At 44.4% G+C, this 15,100-nt stretch overlaps 1 protein-coding gene across 1 annotated transcript; it reads right to left on the minus strand.

The window, feature by feature from the left end:
• Positions 1-279: 279 nt before the first annotated feature.
• On the minus strand, positions 280-15,100 carry reep2 (receptor accessory protein 2). Its single transcript, XM_056290376.1, has 8 exons — positions 14,926-15,100; positions 11,777-11,849; positions 6,324-6,400; positions 5,945-6,065; positions 2,944-3,057; positions 2,556-2,736; positions 1,411-1,580; positions 280-614 (listed from the first exon to the last, which is right to left on the minus strand). Exons 1-8 carry the CDS (start codon positions 14,955-14,957, stop codon positions 549-551), a joined length of 834 nt encoding a protein of 277 aa, XP_056146351.1. The 5' UTR covers positions 14,958-15,100; the 3' UTR covers positions 280-548.

Consider the following 15,100-nt stretch of genomic DNA (forward strand, 5'->3'; position numbering starts at 1 on the left):
TAATTTCAACCACTAGATTTTATTAGCATTGAAGCCAAAAATACATAGGAGAAAAACTCCCATGTTACTTCACCACAGGTTTACTATGGGGACGTTGGCACATGCCTAGCTAGGTCTGTGAAGTGTATTTAGAAAAGCCAATATTAAAACCAATGCCATTCTTGAATTTTAAAAAACTAAAAACCTAAATCTACAGTTTCATGTAAGCTCACTATAGAGACCGAGATTAATTCAGAAAGACACAGTAAGCAAAATTCCGGCGAATGGGGGGGGGGGGGGACAAAAACAAATAACAATGTTGATGACACGAGGCTGGCCACATACTGTTAAGATCTAAACCTGTACTTGGCACTAAAATCCAGCAAAAATTGACAATTGCCAGATGCTATTGATATGCATGTCTGCATATATGTGCAACTTGGATAACATGATGGAGATGTTTTGTGTAACTGATATCATGTGATGATGCGTGTGTGTGTGGACTGGAGAGAGACGGAGGGCCTGCATGGCTGTAGAGAGTGTAGGCCAGTGGACGCTGGCTCCAGGACTCATGGCGTCTCTGCATTAGTTGTGACCTTTTTCTTAGTCTGTTTCTTCACCGTCTTGGTTTGGGTCTGCAAGACAGGAAAGGGACATTAAAGAGGAAAAAGCAAAGAACAATCAAAAGTGCAATTCCATCCATCCATTATCCAAGCCACTTATCCTGATCAGGGTCATGGGATCCTGGAGCCTATCCCAGCAGTCATTGGGCAGCAGGCAGGGAGACAGGGTGCAAAAGTACAAAAACGGCAAAAAAGTGGAAAGTGCAATTTAACATTCAAATTTTTTTGAGCACTTAAGCTATTGGTATATGAAAACGATGGTGAAAACTATTAGCGCTGTTCATAAATTCAATATTTATGAAACTAAACTGCAAGGCTATTTTGAAAGAAAAAAAATCCATTATGCCCTCTTGAGGCAAGCAGTCGATTTCTGACCCCACCCTATTCAATGATGTAATATGCAGCCTGACTAGCTTCATAGCATTTACGTTGAAGAAATTCAACCTGTAAGAATCCCTGTCTCTCTCCCTGGCCGAGGCTAAACAAGCTATGTGCTACAGGGAATCTGTTCGGTCAGTCACTCTTTAACAATAACCCCACCCCTCTCATGCTTCACCGCTCTTATTAGCATCTCCAACAGGTGGAGTGAGTAGAATCAGGCTGAAAATGACATGTTTCATCAGTCTTTAAACAGAGCTGTTGAAGGAACATGGAGAGGATGTGTATTTGTATGCAGGAGAGAGATCTGTGGATAAGAGTGGTGCAGAGAAAACAAAACCAAAAAATTTGATATTGCAAAAGCGGAATATGAAACATCTAAATTACTGGTAACATCCAAGAATGCTTGCTGTTTGTTTACTGCTTTTACTTCTGTCTTGGTGGCAGTGGCAGGTTTCTTGGCTGCTTTGACGCTGGCTGTGCGCTTGGGGGCCTTCTCTCCAACGTCCTCATCCGAATGTTCAGTCCTCGCATCTGACTGGTCAGAGCTGTGCTGGGATGATGTGTCATCAGGGAGGGTCATGCTCGACAAGGAGCGGGCTGCGGAATTGGGCAAAACTGGAATTATTGCACAGTCACTGGGAGAGAAGTAGGAAGAACCACACCTAAGGGTTTGTTGTGTGGTCTTTCATGTTGGTGAAACAGGAAGAATCTGATGAGCATTTCACTGCCTCTGTTCTGACATAAAAAAAAGAAGAAGAAACTTGCCCACACATTCAAAACAAGTCTAGATTCAACTTTTACTTCAACACTGCTGGTTTCAGAACACCACTGCTTGTCTACCTTCTTAGTGTTCTGCACCTATGTTTTAGCAAATTTTCTGCATTTGGTTTCAGATTATTTTCAGGCAACCATTAAAAATTATGCCTTTTAACTCTGTTCATTCACTATTGCACATTCTCTCTTCAACCCCCCCCCCCCCGCCAACACACACACAGACACACACACACATACTCTCGCTCTCTGTATTCAGTTCACAGCTTCCCAAGCCCACACAGCCAGATAGACAGAAGTGTAGTGTCAGACACAAAGAGTCCTCTTCCAAGCCTCTTCTCCCACTGGCATCACATGCTTTTAGCCCCCTCAAACACCCCCCCCACTCCCCTCCTCCTCTCCCTTTCCCAAGCGTGAGTTTCCTGCCTGGAGTTTCCTACAGTGCTCTAAATCACATAACTCCACCCAACCAGTTCTGCTAGCCACAACACCGGCCCTGCTTTGGTGGGAGCAAAGAAGACAATAGGGAAGTCCTCTGACTGACACCGCTGCCAAATCAGCAGGCTGGACTGAATAATGTTTGAATGTGCTGCCTCAATTCATTTTCAGAGGGTGAATTTGTGATGAAGTGCTGCCTGTGGTCAGTGTGGGTTTGTGAAATAACAAGTGTCGCATGCAGTGTTAGACTTGGCTCTTAAAAGCAAACGTGTGTGTGTATACTTGTACTCTTCAATATAGGAGTAGTAATGATGCTGCATGGAATGACTGTGTGTGTATGTGTGCGTGTGTACACAGTCTTACTCTGTCGTGTCATGGTGCTCTTGGCACGGGGCAGTGTGCTTGACCCGGAGCTCATGTCGTCCATGGGCTCCCGTCTCATGCGGGCGTCCGAGGAGCGCAGGGCCAGCTCGTCCTCGGCATTGATCAGAGTCAGGTCCTGCATGCTGAAACTCCGCAGCTTGTCTGACAGTACGCCCTGGCCCTGGACATTAGAACAAATACATTCAGAAACCCGGCAGCACAGATGAAAGCTTGTCTAGTAGTCCCTGATTCTGCCTTATGCTCACACCCTAAATTCAGAGGAAAAATATATTCCACAACTCATTGTACAAATAGCATAACCTAAATTTCAATGACACTGAACAATAAAGATAATAACGCAGCTGTGTTACTGTAGGCCATGGCTCACCTTGGTGGCTGCAGTGACAGCAGCATTAGCAGCCAGGTTGAGACCCCTTTTCCCAAACCTCATCATGGTTTCATAACTCCTATCTTTGGCTTGGGTTATGTACTCATCTATTTCCTGCAGCAAAAGCGGGACAGTAAAAAGGTGAGAGTGATAAAACATATACAAAGATAAACAGGGAGAGCAAAACAGGATGAGGTAAAACCTAGGAGAGGGAGAAAACAGGAGTGAGATATAATATATCCAGGCAGTGGTATGACATCACCAGTCTATTCAGGTACAAAAGTCTTGCAGCTTATGGTCAATTTAGGTCAGTTTACGACTTCAACTCGACTGACTTTTTACTCCTTTGACCCGAAAAAAATTTTTTTTTAATCATGGCATCAACCCTACATATACAGGTGGTCCCCGGGTTATGAACGAGTTCTGTTTTTGAGTCTGTTTTTATGTTGAATTTGTATGCAAGTCAGAACAGTTACGTACAGATCACATCTAGCATCAATTAGTCAAATGTTTGTCTTAGTATATAGTAATATATTTGACCTAAAACATCATAAATATAACAATGCAGTAATAATAATAAATCTAACTACTACTACTACTTTTGGCTGCTCCCGTTAGGGGTCGCCACAGTGGATCATCCGTTTCCATTTCTTGATAATAATAATAATAATATTCAATTTCTTGATAATAATAATAAATCTAACTACAGTACAGTATTTATAATTGAGAGAGAGAGAGAATGTGTGCATAGATATATATATATATTAAAAAAAAAAAGTCTTACATTTCAAACTCCCCACCTGCCACTGTCCCCGGGAGCGGGTCGCAACCTGCAGACACTGGCCATTTGACCCCAGAAACGAGAGCCCGCCTCCCCGGGTAAGTGAAAAAACGATCAGAGCATTTCACCTCTCTCTGAATGCTTTATTATTTCCACTTTTGTTTCAATCGTGATCGTTTTCCTTTTCTTCGATGCAGCACCATCACTTGCATCAGATTTACACTTTGAAGCCATGATTACGAGGTAAACACACAAAAAATTTCATGTCAAAACACAATGCACACAACAATGTTTATGCGATATGACTTAAAATGGTGACGACAGCGTGGCGTTGTTCTCCCTCGGGCCGATGAACTGCCTAAAACACGCAGTGTTTTGAGCGTTGTGCAAAGTAGTCCGTCCATTCATTAGTACAAACCATTGTGTCTAACTCAATTTCTTTCTTTTTTTTGTGTGTATGTGGATTTTTCCTCTTTTTCTCCCCAATTGTACTTGGCTAATTACCCCACTCTTCTGAGCCATCCGGGTCGCTGCTCCAACCCCACTGCCAATCCTGGGAGGGTTGCAGACTACCACGTCTCCTCCAATACATGTGGAGTCGCCAGCCGCTTCTTTTCCCCTGATAGTGAGGAGTTTCGCCAGGGGGACGTAGCACGTGGGAGGATCACGCTATTCCCCCCCCCCCCCCAGACAGGCGCCCCGACTGACCAGAGGAGACGCTTGTGCAGCGACCAGGACACATACCCACACCCGGCTTCCCACCTACAGACACAGCCAATTGTGTCTGTAGAGACACCCGACCAAGCCGGAGGTAACACGGGGATTCGAACCGGTGATACCCATGTTGGTAGGCAACGGAATAGACCGCTACGCTACCCCAGACAGCCCTTAACTTGCGATTTTTTAAAATAATAGCTTTACGGGTCGGTTTGCAAGTACGGGAGTTCGTAAATCGGGCGTTCGTACCCCGGGAACTACCTGTACATCATTCCTTTACATCACTCGCTAAAACAAACTTGAATGTCAGGGAAGTTAAATTACTGTCACAATTGCTAAAAAAACAAAAACAAAAGTAGCGATAAAAATATAAATAACTGACCACATATGCACGTCAGTGGTCCATTCACATGTTGGATGATTCCTTTAATAATAGATGGATAGAGATTGATAAATATTTAGGATTTATGTTGTATGTTTTCAGTGATCATTTTGGGGAAGCTCGGCATCTTAATAGCACTGCTGATACAGAGTCTATAAAACCAAGGTCAGCAAATGCATGCCTTTCATGTTCACTACATCATCTAAATCAAACAAGGGCAGGGTTGCTCAACACTGGGAAGATATTTAATCTGTAGACTATAATGCCGTTTATATCAGACATCTTCATTTTGTCGTATCAGCGGGATGACTAAGTTATATAGTAAAGCAGTCGAGCTGTGTAAACATTAAATATTTGTTGTTGTTTTTTGAAAAATATTTGTGTTGAAAACCGCAAGAAACATGACCGTGTTCTTGAAATTCAAAAAAGGAGCATGCGGGTAGCACAGCGGTCTATTCTGTTGCCTACCAACACGGGGATCCCAGTTCAAATCCCTGTGTTGCCTCCGGCTTGGTTGGGCGTCCCTACAGACACAATTGGCTGTGTCTGCGGGTGGGAAGCCAGATGTGGGTATGTATCCTGGTCGCTGCACTAGCGCCTCCTCTGGTCGGTCGGTCGGGAAACCTGTTTGGGGGGAGGGGTAACTGAGGGGAATAGCGTGATCCTCCCACGCACTACGTCCCCCTGGTGAAACTCCCCACTGTCAGGTGAAAAGAAGCGGCTGGCGACTCCACATGTATCGGAGGAGGCATGTGGTAGTCTGCAGCCCTCCACAGGTTGGCAGAGGGGGTGGAGCAGCGACCGGAAGGCTAGGAAGAGTGGGGTAATTGAGTGGATACAATTGGGGAGAAAAGAGGGGAGGGGAGGGGAGGGGAGGGGAGAGGAGGGGGGAATTTAAAAAAAAAATTCAAGACATTTTTACATTATGTAGAACCCCATGACCCCCACCTCCCATGTATACCTTTCACAAGGCGGGGAAAAAAACAGACTTTTTGATCAAAAGGTAAACTCTGTAGGTCACTAAAGTAGGTTAAAAAAAGTTTGCCATTTATGAAAAAAAAAAGTGTCATCTGTCGGTCAATTTGAGTGAAGTGGGTTAAAAGAGTATCCCTTCTTATTACCTTCTCTTTGTTGGACAGGGTGGGGTGGACAAACTTGCGGTAGAGAACGCTGGAGCCCTTTGTGTATGGGGAGAGGAGCCAGATGACAAAGGCTATCTTCAGCTCAAAGTAAAATGGAAACCTGGACAACAACAAAAAACAATATATCAACACCAAAGAGAGGTTAAAGAACAAGTACAACAGCAGAAAGATAAATGATGATTCTTTATTGAAAGGATTACACACAGTCCAGGCCTACACATACACATCAATGTGTACTGATATCATTATTAATTATATTATTGTGTATTAGCTGTTTAATCTGTTACAGCAGTAAGTAATAGGTCACTGTCAGACACAGGGCTTCCAGGAGCATGAATGTCAGTAAGTCCTGACTCACCATGATAGTACCAGGTCTGTGACCGTCTCTGCTGTGGTGAACAACGCAAACACTATCCAGTACATCATCCACTTCACCTATAGGCACACACATTCACACAGGAGTGACGAAAGAGAACATCACATCTACAGCAGGTCAAAAGCACTGTGTGCACGTGCTGAGGCACACGTGGCCTAGCAGAGGCAGAACACATGTAAATGCACCAGGCCATACATGTAGCACATGTTTAGTCTTTTCCAGATCCCATCTATGCATGGCTGATCTCCCCAACACAGATCAAATGTGGAACATCTGATGATTTCGATAAACTCTATTGAGCGGGCAATAATAACACAAGCCACTGCAATCTAGCTTACACCAGAGGGATGAATATGACAGATGTGGCAGATGTAGGCTTTGACATAAATAAAGCCAGCATATTGAAAAACCTTCTGAATAATGAAAAATCAAAAAAGGAAAGCGATGCAATGAATGGAAGTGCTACGGTGAAGGCAGTATCAGACCATAGGTGCGCAATTATATAACTGCATCTGATGTTGAATCATCAGCCTCAATAGAAACAGGGCCAGGCAAGAGGGAAAATGCATGAAAACAGTTCTAAAAATGGCGTCCTCCAATCTCAAAGGGCAAGCTAGTGAGAAAAAGAGAGAGAAAAAGAGGGAGAGAGAAAAGGAGAGGGTTGCTATGGTAACCAGATGGGAGGAGACTGTTCCCAGTGCAGAGCTAGGTGGAAGGCCAGAGCACAAACTCCAAACTCCACCTCCTCCTGTACCCCTACTCTTTCTCATCCTTCGCTCTCTTCTCTCTGGCAGCGATGACGTAAGCAGGGTGGACCCCATTTAAAAAGACACGCCGAGCCAATGACTGACAACTGAAATCTGCTGTGCTGCAACAGGATGTCATCTAGAGTCTTTATCCCATTTCAAACAGGAATTGCCCTATTGTCAAGGTTTTAGTTATCAGTTTCCTTCTGAGAACTGTGCTTTGGCCAGCCACGCCAAGTATAAACTGGCATCTGTGGGAGAAATGTGCCATACATTTCTGTGGATAGAATCAAAGTTGTAGTATGTACAATCAATGTACATAACATTGCATCGAAGCTTATAAGTTGTGCTGAAACTAATTTACTTTAATAACAGATTAATCTGTTGATTATACTTGAATCAAAATACCAACTGGATAAAAAATAACTATTTACAGTACTGGATTCAATTGTTTTTCAATGAAATAAATCAAATTGAATACATCAAATATTGACTTGATTAATCAAAATAGAATTAAGTAAACGGATGCAGTGACACACTAATAATAAAAGGAAGAATATTTTCTATAAAAACGTAGAGCAGATAGCGGTTTAATTTTCTGCTGTAGAAAAAAAGACTTGCCGACCCTGTTAGAAGTACCATGGTGCATTGGATAAGCGATGCTAGCTGCTGAGTACTGTTTAACTATATATATATTAAAAAAAACTCCATGTGCACAAGCAGTCACTGGTTTGTTGGTGCCAACATTGCATTGACAATAAAACACGTTAAAAACTCATTTGAGTTTAACTCAACTGCCTTAAAGGTATAATCAACACAGATAATTTGAATTTTGTCATCTAGTATCACTTGAGCACAATCACCCATCAAAGTTTATTTCTTCCTTCAAACAAACTGTAAAAACACAGAACCTCCAGGTAATTAAAATTTCACACAGGCACATTTCAAGACGCCTCAGTAAGTGTGGCCTTGCCTGAGGCTCATGGGCGTGCACTGAATGTCAATCAACCTTGGCCAATATGGCCAAGATGGCAGAACGAATTACCTCAACTAGAAAACAAGCGCAACTGCTTTGAAAGTTACTAATAAATTGTTGTGTTGTAGTGTTGTTATTCTATGCTAAGTACACATGTCCTTGCTTTGCTCACCTGTTCTCCATTCCCTGATTGGCTTGCCATTTCTGTTCCTGCCCTGCCTTGCTCACCTGTTCCCCATTTCCCTGATTGGCTCCCCAGCAGTTATATTCCCCCGGGTTGCCACAACTCTTTGTTGGATCGCTATGTTAACTTTTGGTAGCCGGATATTTCACGTCTTGTCTCGAGCCTTGCTTACTGCCTGTACCTACTGCTCCTGTTTTTTTGTAAATAACTTTCTTGCATTAAAACATTGCTCTAGCCCAGCCTGTCTCTTCTGTCTGCATTTGGGTCCGCTATTCCTGCTCCTGGCGCGACAGTACGATCCGACCAAATATGGACCCAGCAGGTCTGCTCAACCTGCCGTATACTTGAGAGGATTTCAGGGTGTCGAGGGACACCTTCCTTAAAGAAGAGCTAGGCTTCCTTAAACTCCTCACTTCCATCTGGAAGAGGGACCCTGAGTTTGCCCAAGAAATGGCTTTTTTCAGGTGGTAGTTCCATGGTAACCCTGTTCCTGATCCTCCCAAGCCCAGCATTTCAGCCTCCCATGTTTCCCCAGAGTCTCAGCTACCCAGCGTCCCAGCTACCCAGTGTCTCAATTGCCCGGCACTACAGCGTCTCTGCTGCCCAGAACCACACTACGGAGATCTTTCCTGTTCCACAGTGGTCGGCCTGTCCCTGCCCATGCGCAGCCTGTTCTCGCTCCTGAGCTGTCAACCGTCTCTGCTGAATTCCAGGCTGATCCTGTTCCCAAGCCCCCAGCCGACCTTGCGGATGCCTAGCCTGATCTTGATCCGCCATCTGCCTTTGCTGACGCCTGACCTGATCTCGATCCGCCACCCGCCTTTGCTGACGCCTGGCCTGATCTCGATTCGCCACCCGCCTTTGCTGACGCTTGGCCTGATCTCGATCCGCCACCCGCCTTTGGGCTTTTGAGATTGCCTGGTTCCAGCTCTCTGCTTCCCGTGTATCAAACGGCCCCAGCTTCCTGTGTCTCCAGTGGCCTTGCCTCCTATGCCCGCACCCCGAGCCGTCTGGCTGCTGATGCCAGCACCCCGAGCAGTCCTGCCTCTGTCCTGCCTCCTAAGCGGCTGTCCCATCCACATCGCCAGCCTCCGGGTCATCTGCCCGCCCATCCACCGGAGCTGCTCCACCCTTCAGTCCTACATCCTGGTCGCACTCCAGATCGGTTGCATCCATCAGTCCAGCCCTCAGGCCATCCTCCTGGGATCCCTGGCCCCACTCAACTGTTCCTGGACAAACTTGGTCCTGAAGCCCTCCCTGTTTCGTGCTCCTGGTCCATTCTTTTGGGACATCTGGAATCTGTCCCTTGGGGGGGGGGGGGGTGTCCTGTCATGGTTGTTTTTGTTTCCTGTTTTACTTTGAAGGCTCACCGGTTTTGCCATTTCTATTCCTGTCCCCTGTTCTGCTCACCTGTTCCCCATTCCCTGATTGGCTGGCCGTTTCTATTCCTACCCCTGCTTTGCTCACCTGTTCCCTATTCCCTAATTGGCTTGCCATTTATGTTCCTTGCTCACTTGTTCCCCATTTCCCTTATTGGCTCCCCAGCCATTATATTCTCTTGGGTTGCCCCGACTCTTTGTCGGATTATGTTAACTTTTGGTAGCTGGATGCTTCATGTCTTGTCTGGAGCCTTTATTACTACCTGTACCTACCTCTCCTGTTTTGTTTTGGTTTTTTTGTAAATAACTTTCTTGCATTAAAGCATTGCTCTAACCCAGCCTGTCTCTGCTGTCTGCATTTGGGTCCTCTATTCCTGCTCCCGCCATGACAATTCCATGTATGTGCAAATAAACATGATTCTGATAAATTTTCTTAATATCAATTGTGATATACATGGTTAATACAAATACTATATTTACAGACACTGCAATCCGCTAACATTTTGCACACAGGCTACATTCTAGCAAAGGGAAGTGATGCATTTTTCTAATACGCAAGTTGAAAAATGGCTGGAGATATTCCTGGACATCAAGCAAAGTTTGGAGAATCGCCAACCCCTGCGACATCATGTTGAATGTCCCTGGACTGGATCGCCTGTTTGCGGAGGGCAGGTTGGCTTGCTGTCGACTGGCATAGGTCGTAGCCTCATCGCTTGTAAAACGTGACAATAGTCTCAATTAAATGTGTACAGTCTGAAAAGGGGGCTGATCAAAGATTTTACATGTTTTCCCCCATCGTTCAATGTGATATACTATATCAGACGTACAAGCTATGCTGGCACACTGACTGAGGTTTTCCATACCAGCGAGTAGCTCACTGGTTTGCAACACAACATCTGTGGCAGCGAAGGTGTGGTGTCAATTAAATTTAAGGGGCATAGAAAATGGGAGGAATAAACAAATATATGATTTCTGATAGCACTTCCTTCTGTCTTACACATAAACATCTCTTTGAATCCCTCCCCACCAAAACCAGTTTCCCCCCTGGACATATCCAGTTAAGCTTTTCTAAGTGTAGAAACATCAGATTCCTGCAGATTTGTCTTTGTTTAAAAACACCGAACAATGTATGAAAAACAACTTAAAGCTGCTTGAGGGAATAACTTTATGGAGAAGTACTAACTTTTAACTATGTCTGTGAATGTTCTCATTCATCCACGTCATAGTTATCCAAAGGAATTGAATCAAGTGCAACTGGACCATATATAACCAAGTCCAGTTGCACTTAACTTTTAACTACCATTAGTGTTAGACCCCCAGCCCCAATGGAAATTAAAAAAACAAAACAAAACTTTGCAGCATGGATTTGCAGATTTGTCGATAGCAGAGTACATCCAGTCAGTGCTTTCCCATTAAATCTTTGTTATACACAGGAAGCAACATATTTTACTATTTACAGGCTAGCATGCGTGTATTTTTTTTTAAGTTTTTTTTTTGGACATTTTCCACCTTTATTGGATAGTGATAGTAGAGAGAGAGACAGGAAAGGCAGGGGAGAGAGAGGGGATGACATGCAGCAAAGGGCACGGGCCGGATTCGAACCCAGGCTGCTGCGATAAGGACTCAGTCTTATACGGTACGCACTCTGCCAGGTCAGCCACCGGGGCACCCTGCGAGTATTTTAATAACGTAATTTAAATTTAAATGGACTGCTTTGATTTGTTGGCTACACACACACACACACACAAATGCAAAAAGTGAGTGTTAAAAGCCATGCAGAATGAGTCACGCTGTTTTCTTATGTCATTCAAGCGACATTAAACAGAAGTTTGCGTTTAGCAGTCAATTCATCTAGCCTACCACTTTGGCGGAAATTTGTGAGCAGCTTTAATGAGAAACTGCACGTTTTGGTTGAACTTGCCTTTAAAAAAAACAGAGGAACACTCCCTTGTTTGTTTCCAGCTAGGATTTTGCACATTTCTAAGTCCTAGCTCTGTTGTGTATTGCTGTCCGGATGATACTACCGTTCCACATAACTAATTGATAATGAATTTGTTGCCAGTGAATTTTTATAATTGTTTTTATCAAATACAAGGATGAGTTGTTACAGGCCTACTTTTAAGACAGAAAACAGGAGCTTAGATACTCACATATTCCTTCACATTCTTCGTTTTGACAGCCTTGTAGGAGGAGTAGGCTGGGTAGAGCGTCCCAAAGGCTAGGCTGCAGGCCAGGGAGAAGCAGAGAGAGAAGGTAAACAACAATGAGGGAACATGTTCTCTGGCAGCCAACTTTGACACCCAACAAGCTTGTTCCAACTTTGAAAATTCTCCAAATCAAGTGTAGGTCAGATAATGCTTAATAATAATCATCATTACATTTATATAGTGCTTTTCTACACACTCAAAGTGCTTCACATTGAAGGGAGTAACTCACTTCAACCACCACCAATGTGTAGCACCCACCTGGGTGATGCACGGCAGCCATTTTGCGCCAGAACGCTCACCACACATCAGCTTGAGGTGGAGAGGGAGGAATCACTGAGCCAATTACATGGGGCGATGATTAGGTGGCCAGATCGAGAGAGCCACGTTGGGAATTGTCCCAAGACACCGGGGAACCCCCTACTCTTTGCAATAAGTGCCATGGGATCTTTAATGACCACAGTGAGTCAGGACCTCGGTTTAAGGTCTCATCCGAAAGATGGATTGTAGTCCCAGTTTCTGGCTTCACAGGTCCATTCTTTCACAGACTTCTTGGCCCTCTACAACTCTGCCTGCCTCTCTTCAGGTGTGCTGTTCTTCATACAGGCCCTGCCCCTGGCCAGGTGAGTTGTCAACTCCTCCTGTGGTTTTATCACACAGCAGACAGTGGATGACGCAGCGATCAGATTTGTGGTTCTGTGCAGCCTGTTCTGTTCGTCTGAATTCACTCTTTTTCATTTGTAAACTAAGCTGTGTTTCAGACTGCTTTATCCAGACATAGTCAGTTTCTTTAAACACCCAGCTTCTCAGTGTAAAGCGGTGAAAACTGAATCAGTAAGCTGGCAGGCAGTGGTTTGTCAAACTTCGCTGGCCTGAAACTCAGCACAGGAACATGATGGAAATGGAGAAGAGCCATTTGTTCAATTAAAATAGAAACACACACAAGACTACCAGAGTTGGCTTACTGTGTGCTAGTCCACACCCATGCTGATGGCATCATAGCCAGAGCCTGTACTTTAAGCTGTATTTGAAACTGCCTTGGGCCACTGTTGATTTGTGTTGATGTGACAGGATGCTGAAAGCTGAGTGAGGGGAGTGCAGGGAGGACACTGGCTGCTCTATTACGACTCAGCAATTATTTCTTATAATTTATCAATTATTTAGACTACTAGCTCCTATCATAGATAATCACAAGTGTCTGTGTGTTCATATTTCATGGAACTGACTGACTGGTGCCTGTGATCCTTCACTCTGCCAAAGTCTCTTGCCTTTACTTTCCTAGTCTGAATTTAACTTTAAGCCTACGCTCCACAGTATATCAATAGAATTCTCCACATCCTTGCCTTCTGTCCATCTACATGGGCCTGGCTGTACCCTCTCCATTTTTCTGAGTGTTTAACCAGGTCTTCTGTCAGACTGCACGTCAATGCTGCTCAGTCATGTGTGCAGCAGCTCTCAGCTGAGTCCTGCTCTGTAGTACGCAGAGGCCGTCTAAGGCGTGTGGCAGGCCTCTAGGCCAGCAGACTCCCAAAGCAGATGCCCGCTGTCCCAGTGTCCTAATCTCACTCCCTGCTGTTGCTCTGCCTTTTTACTGAGACTCTCAACCATTACCAACTGGGCACTTACGCACAAGGTTACACTTTTCATCCAGCTATTGGCAACTTGACAATAAGAGGCTTTACAGGATGATGACAACTCATTGTGCTGTACTAAAGTTCAAAATGTTAGAAACTGCATGAAGGGCTAATTTGTACAACACATACTGTTTACAATTGTCCATGTAAAAATTAGCTTTACTTGGAAGATCAGGAAAAAACAATGTTGCTGCATTTATCTCAAGTGAAGATGAGAAGGGGAATAACTGATCTAGTGTAAAATGAGATGGGGACTAACTGATCTACTGTAAGATGCACAGTATCCATCGCCTTGCAAATCCAGTAACATGGTTTGTATTCCCATGAGACATCACTATCTAAGGGGTAATCAAGCATGAGTGCCAAATGGTATCCACAAGCATAATGAATGTGCCAGAACTGTTATCCTTTTACTTACACGATACAAATAGAATATGCACATTTATTAACAGTGATGAAACACCAATAACAGCCCTGCACCTACACCTTTCAAAGAGGCTGACTCCATTTTAACATAATTTTTCCACCATGGTGTCGTCTGCTCCAGTTTAATCCACGTCCAACTGACAGCATGACAGGCACATCTGGTGGCAACACCTCTGAACAGCCTATTAGGTAAAACTGGTCAACAGTCAGTGAAAACGGACCCACGACAGACAGACTGGTTAAGAAACCAGTTCGAGGTCATTTGGGATGAAAGCAGCAGAAGGACTAGAATGGAAAACAGGATGAGGATGGTGGCTTTAGTTGAGTCATCCACAATGCCGGGCAGTATACAGGTGGATGAGACAAGGCCCATCTATCAATACAGCTTGAATGATGTGTGTATGAAATCTACGTTTCAAGTGATCATCGTTGTCGTGCTTTATTTACATATATATATAAAAACGATTAAAAAAATCCACTGTCGCATACCAAGCGTAAGCACAACGCGCATCCCAGGACGAAGCCCAGCCAGCATCCTTGACTAACATATGGCAGCTACTGAAATGCTCAATCCGAAGACCCAGAGTAAAATTTAAACTCGGATGATTTAAAACAGCCGTGATTTTCACGTTGCTGTTAGCTAATTTGCTTGCTACAAGGCTGGTATTTTATTTGGGTTACACAAACGTTAAAACTAATCCCATTCCCGCGCCTACATCTCTTAACCAGGTGGCTAGCCAACTAGCTAACACTGAAAGGTTGTAACGGGATATCCTGTGCAATATTCTGGGGAAAAACACTAAGGAGGTGATAATTGCTAAATAAAAACATTAAATCAGCCATATCCACCTAAATAACAAACCCTGTACCAGACACCCTTTAAGGATACGACGGACGGCAGTGACCTAACTAGCCAGCCGACGCAGGCGTTGCAAATTGCCCCGATGTGCGCCGGCGAGCGGATGAATGAAGGAGCCACGCCGAAAATACACCACGGTTTAATGCGCAGCATATGCGGTTTAAATCCATACTCACACTACTATTCTGGAGATCATCCAGGATACCATCTTGATCGACCGCCGTGAGCTTCTTCTTTGGAGAAATGTAGCTGGTTTAGCCGACTGGCTAGGTGCCCCCCATTCCTCCCTGCGCTGCACGGTTTGTTTGGTCGGCTGTTTGAACGCTTCGCCTGGCTGCCGACTTTCCTCAG

This window comes from Lampris incognitus, chromosome 1 (genome assembly GCF_029633865.1).
Source record: "Lampris incognitus isolate fLamInc1 chromosome 1, fLamInc1.hap2, whole genome shotgun sequence".
NCBI lineage: Eukaryota > Metazoa > Chordata > Actinopteri > Lampriformes > Lampridae > Lampris > Lampris incognitus.

Bases quoted from the DNA above. Each gene is read 5' to 3' on its own strand.
- reep2 (XM_056290376.1), bottom strand. From the start codon at position 14,957: ATGGTATCCTGGATGATCTCCAGAATAGTAGT. The intron at 11,850-14,925 runs GTGAGTATGGAT...CCTGGCCTGCAG, and splicing joins ATGATCTCCAGAATAGTAGT to CCTAGCCTTTGGGACGCTCT. The intron at 2,737-2,943 runs GTGAGCCATGGC...TCTAATGTCCAG, and splicing joins CTGTCACTGCAGCCACCAAG to GGCCAGGGCGTACTGTCAGA.